Source organism: Stereum hirsutum, assembly GCF_000264905.1.
Source record: "Stereum hirsutum FP-91666 SS1 unplaced genomic scaffold STEHIscaffold_10, whole genome shotgun sequence".
NCBI lineage: Eukaryota > Fungi > Basidiomycota > Agaricomycetes > Russulales > Stereaceae > Stereum > Stereum hirsutum.
This window is the reverse complement of record NW_006763140.1, coordinates 411,147-425,639: the sequence shown is the minus strand read 5'-3', so window position 1 is coordinate 425,639 and position 14,493 is coordinate 411,147. Positions and strand designations below refer to the sequence as shown.

The 14,493-nt window shown below is 52.0% G+C and overlaps 4 protein-coding genes across 4 annotated transcripts; 3 read left to right on the top strand and 1 right to left on the bottom strand.

Annotated features, from left to right (window-relative positions):
- Window positions 1-1,093: 1,093 nt before the first annotated feature.
- Window positions 1,094-2,453, top strand: STEHIDRAFT_158472 (uncharacterized protein; the record flags this gene model as incomplete). The annotated part of the gene is made up of 3 exons (XM_007305875.1): window positions 1,094-1,513; window positions 1,573-1,747; window positions 1,807-2,453. 3 exons carry the CDS (start codon window positions 1,094-1,096, stop codon window positions 2,451-2,453), a joined length of 1,242 nt encoding a protein of 413 aa, XP_007305937.1.
- Window positions 2,454-3,334: 881 nt separating this feature from the next.
- Window positions 3,335-6,512, top strand: STEHIDRAFT_169660 (uncharacterized protein; the record flags this gene model as incomplete). The annotated part of the gene is made up of 3 exons (XM_007305874.1): window positions 3,335-3,446; window positions 3,505-5,475; window positions 5,534-6,512. 3 exons carry the CDS (start codon window positions 3,335-3,337, stop codon window positions 6,274-6,276), a joined length of 2,826 nt encoding a protein of 941 aa, XP_007305936.1. The 3' UTR covers window positions 6,277-6,512.
- Window positions 6,513-6,811: 299 nt separating this feature from the next.
- STEHIDRAFT_60504 (uncharacterized protein) lies at window positions 6,812-9,177 on the bottom strand (the record flags this gene model as incomplete). Its single annotated transcript, XM_007305698.1, has 11 exons — window positions 6,812-6,892; window positions 6,983-7,134; window positions 7,205-7,391; window positions 7,601-7,710; window positions 7,762-7,833; window positions 7,914-7,953; window positions 8,025-8,083; window positions 8,187-8,471; window positions 8,587-8,801; window positions 8,869-8,924; window positions 9,007-9,177. 11 exons carry the CDS (start codon window positions 9,175-9,177, stop codon window positions 6,812-6,814), a joined length of 1,428 nt encoding a protein of 475 aa, XP_007305760.1.
- A 2,501-nt stretch (window positions 9,178-11,678) lies between these two features.
- On the top strand, window positions 11,679-13,821 carry STEHIDRAFT_112318 (tricorn protease N-terminal domain-containing protein; the record flags this gene model as incomplete). Its single annotated transcript, XM_007305873.1, has 3 exons — window positions 11,679-12,001; window positions 12,058-13,194; window positions 13,266-13,821. The coding sequence occupies 3 exons, from the start codon at window positions 11,679-11,681 to the stop codon at window positions 13,819-13,821; spliced, it is 2,016 nt and encodes a 671-aa protein (XP_007305935.1).
- Window positions 13,822-14,493: the final 672 nt, after the last annotated feature.

The following is a 14,493-nucleotide window of genomic DNA, read 5'->3' as shown; positions in this document are numbered from 1 at the left end:
TTGGTCAGATTGCTGGTTCGGCTTCATCTTCTGGGGCATGACCTACTGTAGTTTTTCGCGCACAAGTTCGTGTCCCGTGTCCCATGGGAGCCGTGAACGAACTTGTGCCGCTGGACAGTCCCACCCCATTGATGTGCACTGAACTTGTAAATGGGACAAACCAATATTTGACGAAAACTTAACGAAAATGCGGATATATTCTAGGCTCCTAAATTGTCCTCAGGAAGACCCGCACTGCACACTTTGGGCTGGATTTTACTGCTGGGAAGGCTCTTCCACACAAATTTAGAGGATGAATGGCTGTTGAGCAGTTATGAAAGGCCGTACTCCTGAAAGAGTGGCGATGTTCACGAACATTGTCCCTTGTCCCGGTCTGCTTGCGAACCGGGACACAAACGGATTATGTCATCTCGGCAACGGCCGAGGGGCGGTGGCGTGAACTTGTGCGCGAAAAAGTGCAGTACCTCACGCCCTACCCGGGCGCCAAAAGGTGGGCGGGCGTAGGTCGCTCGTTAGAGACCGCGTTCAATTACTTCCTCATCCTGCAAGACTACGTATGTCCTCCGCACCAAACAACGAACTCATCAAACTCAGCATGTCTGAGAAGAACGGAATGACTTCCGCGATGATGAACGCCGCGACCCACGTTACGGTGATCGCTGCCCAGGTCGCCCAGCCGAGGACTGTGTTGGAGTGTCGGTGACGCGAGTCGCGGTTGAAGATGGGGAAGAAGACGAAGCGAGTGGACACGGACTGTGCGTGTAGATGAGCCAATTTGAATTTGGTTCAACAATGAACATCCGGGCCGCCAGCCGATCGTGACACGCTTTTTGTTCTCACCTTCGCGCGTGTTCTTTGTTTATTTTGATTGCGTATCCCTCGCTCAATCTTCTGGCAGAATCAAACAAGTTCTCGAATTCCGATCTCAACGGTTCTACTCTCGTCTGGCGCAGACGCTATCTTCATCGGCGTTACATTTTCATGCTCAAGTCGAACTCTGACTACAAATTGGACTACCGCCTGCACAACGGACCAGAACAACTCTAGACACTCATCCAAAGCTCGAATCGTTACAAGTATCTAGTCTACGATGATGCGCCCTGCCAATTCAGACGTTATGAGCGATGACTCGCCATGTCTAAAGCGAGTCGCTCCAGAACCAGAACCAATACCACACGCTCGTGCAGCACGACATGACGAACCTCCCCCATACAGCTCCTCACTCACCGCTTCTCTTCCTCCCTCTTGTTTCTTGGTCACTGGCCCTCCCCTTCATGTACGAAAGGGTGGGCTAGGCCTCCTCGACCGCGGCACTGTCGTCGTTCCGCTCGCCTACCCTCACTCCAACGACCCAATTCAACCTGGCCCTCGCCGCTACTCGATTGACGAACGCCTGGTCGCAAAAATGAGTTGGCAACCCACAGACAGACTCCCGGAGGATATCACGCTACGTCTCATCCGGAGAAAAATACCCCTGTACTGGAGGAAACAGGTTACCAATCTCAAGTGCTCTGTGAGTCTAAGGGGTGACGAGCTTGATTTACCTAGGAAGAAGATCATGGCTCTTGTAAGGAGGTTCGACGGGATGGGACATGTTCGGAAGGAGAGGCGAAGTTTCGAGAGGCTTTGAGGGTGGATCGGACGCTGGATCGTATCCTTCGTGTCTTGGTGTGTTCGCGATACTCGCCTCTGAATCAGGTCAAGGACGCAGAGGAGTTCAAGACCGTCTTCAAGGACGTTGTTAAATGTGAGTCCGTTCGCGTTGGCCCTTCGTTTCTGATCCTCATAAGCTGGATGCCTTCGTAGTACACTACGTTATCTATAGGAAGACAGGGATTCTTCATCGCGACTTGAGCGTCAGCAACATCATGTTCTTCCGTTGTAGTGGCCGTGTCATCGGAGTACTCAACGATTGGGACCTAGCAGCTCCGGAGGCCAGACCTTCCTCGAGGACTTCCGAACAGCGTATCGGTACTGCCGCGTATATGGCCATGGACCTCCTCGACAACCCCGATGGGTCTGTTCAGTATCAGTACTGCTACGATCTCGAGTCGTTTGCCTGGACCCTGCTGTGGTGCGCTTTTGTGTTGGGTTTCGACGGCGATGAGGTCACGGTGAGGTTGGACGAACTACCAGAGAGGATTCAGACTTGGACTGCAGGGAACTACTGGGAGGCTATCCGGGATACAAAGTCTATGTTCTTGTGCACCAAAATCGGCAAAAACTTGAATCTCGAACACATCACCACCTCTATGAAATCTCTGAAGAAATGCTGGATCGTCCCAGTCCTCAGGAGCATGATGATCAACACCTTTCACAGAGGTATGCGAGAGACGCACGGCCCCATCGAAGGCGATTTTTTCGAGTTCGCGACCTTCATGAAGGTATTGGAGCCCGAGGTGGAGTTCCCTGACAGGGCTGTGTGGAGTGACGAGGATTCCACGTCCACATGAGCTTCGTTACATTGCGTTGAGCTCCCTGAACCATTTTTCCCTTAGTCTCGCCTTGTCTGTACATGTACTAGTACGTTGTATTGGGCTTTCAATACGATCATCAGAGCTATTACGTCCTTGTTCGTCCGAGATACAAAGTATCAGCACGTTCGTAGATGGCAACAAGTCGGTGGTTACTTACATGCTGTTGCCTGTCTGTGATCGTAACTTGGTAATTTTGTCTCTCGTTCGCGTCGTGGCCCAATGATCACAGAGGTGGCAAAGGGATGGCACATTCGATCGGCTCCTCCTTTGTTGCGAGCAATGTAACTATGACTCGCGCGGAAAGAATACTTGTGCATTGTATTGTCTCGAAGAGCTTCTGGCCGCCTAGACCGTGACTCGATGATCGATAGCCTCTTTGGACCCAGGCGCCCCTGCAGATCATTGATAGACGTGAATAAAAAGAAAGAGAATATAATATTCACATCACGGACAGAAAAATACAGATATATTCAATAGAAATTCAAGGGGTTGAGAGTTGCGATAATTGACGCCTCAGGCTAGGAGCACAGGATCTTTGCGCTGCATTTTGAATGTGGCGACCCGGAGACTGACAGCGCGGGTGCCACCCGGACACCGAAAGTAACCGCACGTCCACGTGTCAAATCCAAACTCCGAGTTGAACTTCCCTGACACGTCCTGATTTAGGACGTCGTCGTGCATATACCGAATCATTGTCGTTCCCGCAACGTGACGATTGCAATCGCGATTGCATAGCTCTGACACGCTTACAAATTCGCGCGTATAAAGAACCGCAGGCTCAGGGTCAGTAATTCTTCGTCCGCATTCTCCCCTCCACATTGCTCTCCCCCTCCATCTCTCTTCGTCGAGCCTCCATCATGTCTGACTTGCGACCGGTCACCCCTCCTGAACAGACTGCCGATCCCAAGCAATCTCTGCCCAAATCAGATCTGACCACTGGGCCTAGCACTCCAAGTTCTGGAAAGAAAGGTGCGTCAATTTTTCTACTCGATTTTCTATGAAGCTGACACCATGACCTATATTGAAGAGAATAAGACACCGACGTACAGCACTCCTCTGAGCGTAAAAGTCAGCAGTTTCAGTGGACACTTTTCAGGAAACTCTCATAAGAAGGCGCAACCAGAAGTCGTTCGTCCTCAGATCGCCAAAGATATGGAAGGATCTCTGATATCGTGCATTCCATTTGCCGACTTCGTTCGCGAGACTTGGGGTTTCGACATCGATCGCCTTCATCTCTCCGAATGGAAGAAAGACAAACCATTTGAGCTCGATGCGCGACTGTTGGCCGAGTACGATAGGTGCAAGACAGAGACGCAGCACTACTTCCCCTACATGAATATGCTCATGGAGGCTGTTCTGAGTTATGATAGCGCAATGAAGGATCTGAAGAAGAGCGACGAGGTCGATTTTCCATGCGGTGTTTTCTTCGATGCTCGAGCCGGGAACGATATAGTCACCGGCGACGGTGATATCGAGCGCAAGCCTGATGGGTCTATTACCTCAGTGGCGGGACACCATATCTTTCAGGACAAGCGGAACGTCCCTAACAGCATAGACAAAAATCACTTTCGCTTCCTAAAGCTGTTCTGGTGTCACGTCCTAGCCTGGCTCGAGTTCAAGTATGACGAGAAGAAGCCCAACAAGGGCAACGCCGTCGCGATCAAAGGTGCACCCTCATCTCCCGCAGATACCGAGACGATAGGAGGGTCATCTGCCTCTGGACGCTATCCGAGCACTCGCTCCTCCAGCAAACGCCCTGCTCCAGACGATGACAGAGAGCCCGTACGCAAGCGGTCAAGGGTCAAAGCAGCGAGTAAAAGCTCCCCTCCCGAACGAACGCAACCCCCGGCGTATCGCATGAAGCAGAAGGTCCAGCTCACGGGCGACGAGGTCCAGGCCGTAGAATACGCCCATGAAACGCTTCGAACCGGTCGACGCCTCTGGTCGACTGGGGTCTTCGTCGATAAATTCGAGATGTCTCTGTGGTTCATCGACCGTATGGGCGCCATCTGTTCCAATACCATCGACTTCAGGCATGACCCAACACTATTCCTCCTCACCGCCGTCGCCATTGCGAGCGCCTCCCTCGAACAGTTTGGATTCGACCCCGCCATCCAACCTGCCAACACCCCCCCGACAGATCCCTTTGTGGAATACGATTACAAGACGAAGTTGAAGACGGACTCTGCCGAACGTCTGCAACAGGAGCGGTTCGACAAGTTACAAGGAATATACGAGGCCTCGGACTCCTGCGCATTCACTGATTTAGCGTGGACAGACCTCGTTCTCCGACTCCCTATCCACATCGACGCGGAGGACAAGCCCCTTCCCCTCACGTCTACTTCCGAATCGTCACAGCCCGTCTCTTCCACTGACATAACGTCTCCTCCCGCTGACACAACGTCTTCTCCCGCTGATATCACATCTTCTCCCGCCGACACGACATCTTCACTCACGTCAAGTCCTGAAACGACTCCTCCGGCAATCATCACGTTTACCATCCAAGCTGATCCTCTCCACTTGCAGCCCGGAGTCATCGGCCGTGGTACATCGGTGCTTCCTGTGGAACCTCCCTCAGACCCGAAGTACAAGGGTCTTCCTCAAGAGCTCGTTGCTAAGAGAAGTTGGCCGCCGGAGGATCGTTTGGGCGAGGACGTTATCATCGCGCATATCCGGAGTCTAATCACCCCGCGTTGGAAGAAACACATACCAGACGTCCGGGGCTCGCTTACCCAGACGATGAAGGATGTGAAATCTCCTAGAAAGAACCTCACCGATATTGCGAGGCGTGAGATAGAGAGATGGAAGGCCGACGTAAGGACCCAAAATGGCAATCTCACCGCTGACGAACTCGAGGACGCCCAGCTCTATAACGCGTTCATCGGCGATGCTCACGAGAACCGCGTCTTCCGCACCCTGATCTGCGTGCGCTATATTCCGTTGCAAGAAGTGCGAAACTGCCAAGAGTTTGCGAAGGTATTCCTGGACGTGGTGCAGGGTGTGTTTCCTGTGCTTTCTTGTTCCGAACCCTTGTCTGACGTTGGCGCATATTCTAGCACACTACGTTGTCTACACAGAGGCCCACATTCTGCATCGCGACCTCAGCGTGGGCAATATCATGTTCAGACGCGAGAACGGTGAAGTCATTGGTGTTTTAAACGACTGGGATCTAGCCATACCCCTTGAACCATATGCCCTGCCTGGCCCTTCGTCAAAGCACCGCACTGGGACGGCAGCTTTTATGGCGCTCGAGCTTCTTGCTAATGAGGGTATCCCGATCAAACACGAATACCGTCATGACCTTGAGTCTTTCGCGTGGATTCTGATCTGGTGCACCTTTGTGCTACAATTCCAGGGGAAACTCGTAGGATTCAAGAAACTCTATACGCCTATCCAGGAGTGGACCGACACCGTCCAATGGGCCCAACTCAAATCCCGGAAGTTCGACTTTGTGACGAAGCGCATGAAGGCGCATCGCAGCAAGATTACGAAGGCCATGGCACCGCTCGCGAACAGGTGGATTAGGAAGGTCTTTGACGGCATGTCGGACACTCTTTATCATGAAAACAAAAAAGTGCACGGTGAATCCGAAGACGATGATGAGGAGGATGAGGACGATGTTGACCCGCCCGACGCGGAACTTCTTCCTGGTATGTCGAGCGATGACGATGACAACCAGGAGAAGGTACCCGAACCCGAATTTTTCTTCACTTTCGATCATTTCATGGATGTCTTGCTCCCCCATGATAAGAATAATCACGTCGAAGTTTTGGAGTTGCAGCGCACTAGATCGCATTAGACTACCGTTCTCCATACGTTTTTGGTTCTTCTCTGTCCGGATCAGCTATTACCTGCATGCATACCCTTCGACCTATGCTCCTTCGTCTGCCGTTTGCCCACTATGACCCCCTTTCCCCGTGCATCGTTACCGTCCTATAATTGAAGTGGAATTGTGTCGTTTACAATCTTGACATCTTTGGATTCTCTTCATACTTTTGTACCATTCGACGGTGTCATTTCATAATAAGATCCCAGTATTTATACTCCTCTCATACGTCCCGCGCGAATAGGGTCCAAGCACAACAGCGCTTTGGGTTGCACGGTCGGGCAGTTTTGCTCGCAGGAAGGGTGTGTTCAGCAAATAAAGCAGAGCCTGAATAAAGTCTAAGCACACGATCCCCGTCATCGAGTCGTAAGTCATCGCAACAACCAACAAAATCGTACACGCCTCCGTACGTCCCCCCATCCAGCCCGCAGTGTCCCCTCGACGGAAGTTTATGGACAACTAACCACGGCCGATATAAGTTAACCTCCTCCTTCTCGAACGACGAGCGTTAGATCCCCCGACTGGCACAGCTAAACGGTGGCCCCACCGTTCCCGCATTATAGCTGTCGATGATACTTTGTATTGACGTCTATATTGCCAAGAAATCAGTGATGAGGGAACGACGTGGATAGAAATGTGGGGCATGGTGGCACAGAGGACCAGGTAGGGGAATACGCACATAGGTTCCCGCGACGAGGACATACGCCCCGAACACGATGAGGAAGTAATTGAACGCGGTCTCTAACGAGCGACCTACGCCCGCCCACTTTTTGGCGCCCGGGTAGAGCGTGAGGTAGGCCATGCCCCAGAAGATGAAGCCGAACCAGCAATCTGACCAAACAAACCGGACAACGTCAGCCATCGGAGTCTGGGGAGGAGTGGACGAGAAGTAGTTACGCACCAAACAACGAACTCATCAAACTCAGCATGTCTGAGAAGAACGGAATGACTTCCGCGATGATGAACGCCACGACCCATGTCACGGCAATGATCGCCGCCCAGGTCGCCCAGCCGAGGACTGTGTTGGAGTGTCGGTGACGCGAGTCGCGGTTGAAGATGCGGAAGAAGACGAAGCGAGTGGACACGGACTGTGCGTGTAGATGAGCAGAGGTTAGTGATGGGTGAGACGAGTCATGAGCGACAGTCAGTCAACAAGAAGGAACGTGGTGGAAATTGAAGAGAAGAAACGATAGCGGGGGGAAGGAACAAGGAGTATGGATGAATTGAGAGTGGTGGGAAGTTGAATGGTCGTGGCTGTGGTGTGGCGCGATTGGATAAATAAAATTTATAAACGTACAGAATAAAGCGATCCAAGGAATACGATGGTCGGAATCGCGAACGAGAACGCGATCTTCTTGTACGTCGGCGTGAGGGATCCAAAGGCAGGTGCGATCATATACTGGTTGCCTGTAGAGTCGGGTGAGTATTTATACCTGGAGGACTGGTGGAGAGACGTACCGACGAAGTGATACATGATAGCTCCACAGAGTGTGAAGACGATCATCTCAGCAATGGTAACGGCCCAAAGTGCTATAGCGGCCAACACGGATGCATCAGTCTCCGTCTCTCAGCCGCGATTGGAAGTGAAAGAGGTTGTATACTGCACACACCTTTGGGAAAGTCTTTCGGGTTCTTCATCTCCGCGATGAACTACTCATAGGAGCAAATAGGTGGTAAGAGGGTGTTACGTGAAAGTGAAAGGAGAATCAAAGGGAGCGCACCGAAGGAAGCGTGATTTGACCGACGAAAGTGTACGTGATGTTCAAGAACGCAGACATGCCTGTAATTTATGGGCCATCGCCACATCAGTTACCCGTATTCCCCGGTTCTTGAGCCCTCCTCACGCCCTTTGATTCGAAAGTGAAGATGATATATCCACTCACCGCTAACGAAGGTCGTCCCCTTTATCGGTATCGCTGTCACAATCGGCGCACTACCTTCCACATAGCCAAATGGATGATCTTGCACGCCACTGAACACGATAGCCAACAAGACGGCAATTCCCATGGTCACGGCGCTGAATGTCCCAAGACCCGAGAGGCCGGAGAGTGTACGTGGGAGGGTGATGAAGAAGCAGATTATGGCTGTGACGACGGAGAAGACGATGCTGCAGGTTGAATCTCCAGCGAGGGTATTGAGCAGTTCGGCACCGACGAGACAGTGTAGTGCTAGATAATTACAAGGTCAGTACTGGAACAGACGAAAGCAGAGCAACGCTACGAAGTGACGAAATGATCCCAGGGAAGAAGACAGACAGACGAGAATACAGAGGCGGGAACGTACCTTGGATGAAAGTGTTGTTCAAGATGAAGAACACCGCGGTGGCGTTATACGCAACTTTTGATCCGCCAAATAGCATCTGACCGATATCGCAGACGTCCCGGATTTCGGGATGTTTGAGGCAAAAGCGCCAGAGAATCAGTGACGTATATTGGACGGATGCCGCGACGGCCAGAGTGACGATTACTCCTGGGACCATTCCAAGGATTGAGAACGACCTGATTGATGTGTGCCAATGCAATTGAGATATATTTTGAACAGTGGTGAAGAACAGACTAGGCGTACCATGGAAAAGACATGATAGCGAGGCAAATGTACTCCGAAAACAGCAAGGCCGCCGTCTATCAGGCCAAGCAAAGTTGTTGGTGGACCGCTTTGAAGCGAGTACAGCGGACAATATCGAGTGTGAGGTAGGGAACACACCTTCTGCCATGAGCAAGTCCTATACTTGATTTGGTGTTCGCTCTCCAGTGCTATCTGCATGCCCACACTGGCATCATTCGAAGAAGTACTGATGAAGCTTCCCGGGCCTGATGACGCCAGCTTTTGATTCTCGACATCTCCTGTCAACTCCTTTGCATCTGTAGAAGCCATGGTACCGTCCTCCTTCATGATGAATGTAACTGAATTAGAGACGTTTCGTCCTGGGCCGGTCAAGGTCTAAAAGAAAACGCCGCCCGAGTGAAACGACGTAGAGACCGTGATAGAAGGACAAGCGCTCAAGCACTAGATTGTGGAGGTCGTGAGGGAAAAGACAACCAGCGCGCAAATCAGAGAAGGGGACTATTTGAGTAAGGTTCTTAGGGCCCCATCAAAAACACTAGCGTCACTCCAACAAACGAGATATGATAGCCTCGAGATCGCGAAGGGTCACTTGGGAGTGCGCAAGCAAAGTAGATATGGCGTGCTCCTTATGGACGTGCCTAGGCAACCTGTGAGCGACATCGTGGACCGGGAGAGATACGGCGTGGATGCATCACAGTGGCCTGCGCTCGCTGTCGAAGCAGATGGCGGCCGTTTGACAGCGCGATCGTAGGCAAAAGTCGACGGCAGAAAAATGAGGGGAAAAAGCGCAAAAAATTCCTGTGCTCAGGACTAGCCATTACAGCGAGCTCTGGGCAAAACTTAGGAGGCCTTATCAAGGCTTAGTCGGATGGTGCAATAATTATGATGCACGGACCATGCTGGAATGCGGGACAAAATATGTGGCACCGCCTGACCGTTGCGGTGTGGCCCACAGACCCTAACCTGAGCGCTGAGCTCCAGGCAAGACCGTGTATGTACGTGTTTGAACTTCTTCAACAACTTGTTCTTTCTCTAGGGGTTCCTGATGCCTGGGACTCGGACAAGGTATACCTACGTCCATTCAAAGCACCAGGTCGATAGTCGCCTCTGCGATGCTCACAACTGGAACTCCGTTAAGTCTAGGCTTGGATTAAATGGATCGAATGGAGTTTGTTGATTGTTCGCCACGCTCCTCAGTCACCGTACACTCATAGCATAGGTGCGGGTCAGTAAATTAACCTTTGTCTTTAAGCATTTGATCATTGATTTCGGTAGAAAGTTGCCTGCGAACATCATGATGGGCTCTCTAACTCAATCAGTCCAGCGGTATGTACTCGTCGGCAAAGGCCTCTGTGCCTACGAATCCCTATGTAGTATGTACTGTGCACATCGTTCACCACGACGTAACTGATATTCGTCTAAGAGCTTAGAACATGCGACATGCCTTTGACTTTCATCTGGCGGTACTTACTAGGATATCGAAGGTCACGAAACACATTTATCAAGTGGTTCCAGCAGCCCTTCGAACCCCTACGGTGTAACGCTTCGCTTGTGCTCGATGACTGTCACCACATCACCGCCATGTCTACAGACCCCATCCACGAAATGTGTGCCAACGATACAGGCGGGATTTTTGGCCTCTCCGTAGCATCACTCGACCGAATCCCATGTTTTGCGGGAACAACTCGGCTTCGTCACAAATACTTCTCCGACTGCCCTGGAGCTCAAAAGCTTCGCTTTGAACGATCCACACGTTCATCAAAGGCACCGTCTACCGCTCGGATATTGCTAAGTGCGTTGTGCCTTGCATATTGGACAGTCTTCCAAAATTTCGAAGACTTTATACGCTTCTTCCTCAGACCCTGTGCCTCCGGCTGCTATGAAGGAAGACAGACACTGGCACTCGCTCAAATATCCCTGCGTGTACGCCTCAGCTTTGACATACTTCTCAACTTGCAAAACTTCTGATTGTTTCTTCCTCAGCCTCGCTCCCTGGACTTTTTCCGTGCTGTTCTCTTTATGCGTCAACTAAACTTGTTTTTCCGACTACAAAGGATCGCCCGAGCGGTCCCGAATACGCTCGTCACCATGCTTGCTCTCTGAAATCTCTCGCTCATTGTCAGTTCGGCCTCTGATTCCTCCGTCTTTCCTTCCGTTCTCGAAATCGGTGATGTCTAATCTAATCAGTCCTGGTGGTGTTGCTGCTGCGCATCGCCCGAATTTGTCCTGTGACGCGTCGAAACGTCTCACACTTCGCTTTAGCAAATGGCCAACCGTCCCCAGTTTTCAGCGTCTCCCAATACGGACTCTGTTAATGGTTGGTAGAACTTCTTTTGCGCTGTGGTCGGTATGTTCGGCAAGGATATGTATGCCGTATAATGACCTGCGATGACCCGGAAGACTGAACGCATGTGGCATACCTTCGAAGGACTCGTTCGCATCGGTACTGAAACGGAACAGACACGACAAGGAACCTTATTAGAGAAGAGACTTTAAAAAGCCTATCCGGCAACCAACTGCAACCGAGGGACGGTGGTCTGGCGGTCATTCTTCCGATGGTGACCCCGGTGAGTTTGTTCTGCTTTACTCACACGTTTTTGGATACACATGCGCCAAGAGAATCCTTGCAAGACCGACGCGGAATTTCATCCGAGCATGCAGGCGACTGCGTCGCGTCGCGTGAACTGTTTCCGATTGACTGTCTCGCAGCCAACCAGGCGTCATACAAATGTGGGGCTTCCAACCGCTTGCATCTCATTTTTCTCTTCTACCCGAACGCCCACCAGGTTTCCTTATAGTGAACCAGCACGATGCTGCTCTCTATATTTCCTCTCTTCTTCAGTCTAGCAGCAGCTGCTTCCTGCCCTTATGCCTCTCAGCCGAAGACGAGTTCCTCCTCGAGCTGCCCGTATGCCAATGCCGCGCGCGACCAGCCGTCGACTCCTATCGCGCGTGACGCCCCCGCCGATGGAAAGGAAGGCGTCTTCTTCATGAACCGCATTGCACCATCCATATCTGAGCTCTACATCGCCAATGCTGACGGCACAAACGAGACTCTTCTCCTCGGCAATAGCTCTTCCTTCGACTACCACGCGCAATGGTCCCCAGACGGCCAGTGGATCATCTTCACCTCGTACGTCTTGTTATGACATTTCCGGACCACCATATCTTACTTACCTTGGTCTTCAGTGAACGGAACGGTGACGGTAACCCAGACCTCTGGCGTGTTCACCCAGACGGTACCGGCCTCGAACAAGTCATCGCTACCTCAGCCGTCGAGACAGCAGCCTCCGTGTCTCCTAACGGCACAATCGTCGCTTTCCAATCCACCGCCGTCAATTACAAAAGCAATATCTGGCTCCTCGACCTCACCACCGGCTCCTCGTGGAACATCACCAACACGACCGAAATCGCCGGCAACTCGAGTCTCCCTGATGGCCATTTCCGTCCAGCATGGTCTCCCGACGGCGAGTGGATCGTCTTCTCGTCCGACAAGGACACGCTCTGGCGTGGACACGGGAACGGGTCTGGTTGGGAGCATACGCAGGAGTTATCCATCTACGCCATTCGTCCCAACGGCTCCGACTACCACCTCGTTGCGAACAAGACCGGATACTGTCTTGGTTCGCCGAAATTCTCTCCTGATAGTTCGCGCGTCGTTTACTACGAGATCACCACCGAGGATACTTGGGGCGCTCGTCGTCCGGAGGACGTGGACATCACGAGCTCGCAGATTGTTTCCGTCGATTTTGCCACTGGCGGTGACCGGCTCGAGCACACCTCTGACGTCGGCGTCAAACTCTTCCCCCAATACCTCGACGCGAACACCATCGGTTTCCTCCACAAAACGAACGGCACGGATGCGCAGGGCTTGAACTACACCAGCGCCTTCGTAAACGGCACCACCAACCTCACTGCCGTCGAGATAACTGCACGCTCTCCCGCTTGGTCGCCCGACGGTACCCAGGTCGTATACGAGAAGACGGAGTGGTCGCCTATTCGCGCCCAAGACAAGGTCATCTACAGCTGGGACGACAACTGGGAGTACCGTTTCTCCGACGTATTCCCCACGCTTTCGCTCCAAGGCCAGCTCGCTATCACGCAAAAGCAGCTTGGAAACGCCTCGATCGTCACTATGCAGCCATCGGGAGACGATCTGGCACTCATTTTTGATACCTATCAGACGGGTCAGATCGAGAATTCAGTGTCGTTGCAGGGCTTGGCGGGGGCTTTCCAGCCGGATTGGACGACGGATGGGGAGTGGCTTGCGTTTGGGTTGGGTAACTGGTTCTTCGAACGCTCGGTTGGGACGGCGTGGCTTTACCGGTGCGTTTTGTCTCTCCTCTTCTGATTATTTTATTTTGGGCGCTGGCTGACCTGGCTTTGACTTGAAATAGTGTTACTGCCAACGGTTCCGTATACGAGGAGCTCACGGACGGTACTTACAATGACGGTTTCCCAAGCTACTCTCCTGACGGCAGCAAGCTCGTCTACCGCTCCTGGGACGTTCAGAACGGCCCACGCGGTCTGCGCATTATGGACCTCGAGACGAGGAACATCACCACGCTCACCACCGGCTGGGACAACCTCCCGCACTGGCAACCCGGCGGCGACCTCATCCTTTTCACCCGTCGTACCTCCGTTCCAAATGAGAACGAGTACGAAGACAATTACGATGTCTGCACCATCAACAGCGACGGCACGAATTACAAGGTCCTCACCACTTCTTTGGCGAACGACGCGCATGCTGTATGGAATGGAGATGGAACCAAGATCCTGTATTCGACGGGAGAGTTTGGGTTCCAGGATGAGGCGGCTATTTACGATGACACGTTCCAGCAGTATGGACAGATTATGTCGATGGATTATGATGGTGCGAATAAGGTGGTATTGACGAACGGGATTTGGGAGGATTCGATGCCGCTTTACGTTCCGAATTCGTACTGGTCGTAGGGGAAGTTGGCTGTCTTTGGGTTATTGTGTGCCACATCATGATAGTCTGTACCTGTCGTCATCATCTCCTTTGTCGCTCTTTTCAATGGGATGCAATACATAAATACGCTCCTTCAAAGGTTGTGAAATGCGAAAGGACCTCAGCAAACGATAGAAGGATTAGAGTTTGCTTCCTTCTCACATGTACAAAGAAGTGGCACGAAGGTCGGACGCGGCCACATGTATACAAGGAGAGCGTGGGAAGCCAAAACGGTCTGAGTGGCCCGCCGCTTCGACAACGCACGGTCTCCTGCAGGCAACTGTGCATTATAGGCGACGACGACGACGAGGCGATCAACAATTGCTTTCTTTGACCCCAACTAGCTTGGTTCACAGTCTCTAACGTTCGTTGTTCTATCGCGTACTACGCTCTATCTCTGCTTTACGACTTAGAACGCACGGGCAGAGTTAATATATCCAGTAATTCTGGTCTCTTCTGCTTTGGCCGTGATCTTTAGAATCCGATCCACTTGGAGCAGTATTCCAACTTCCCTCGGTATCTGAGCGGTCGCTTTATCAAGACAATATCTTTGCCTTTGAGTTGTAACTGTTCGCCAAAACAGACTTCGCCACTGACTCCACAACACCCGCTGATTCCAACGCACACATCCTCTGCGAGGACCACCACTCCCT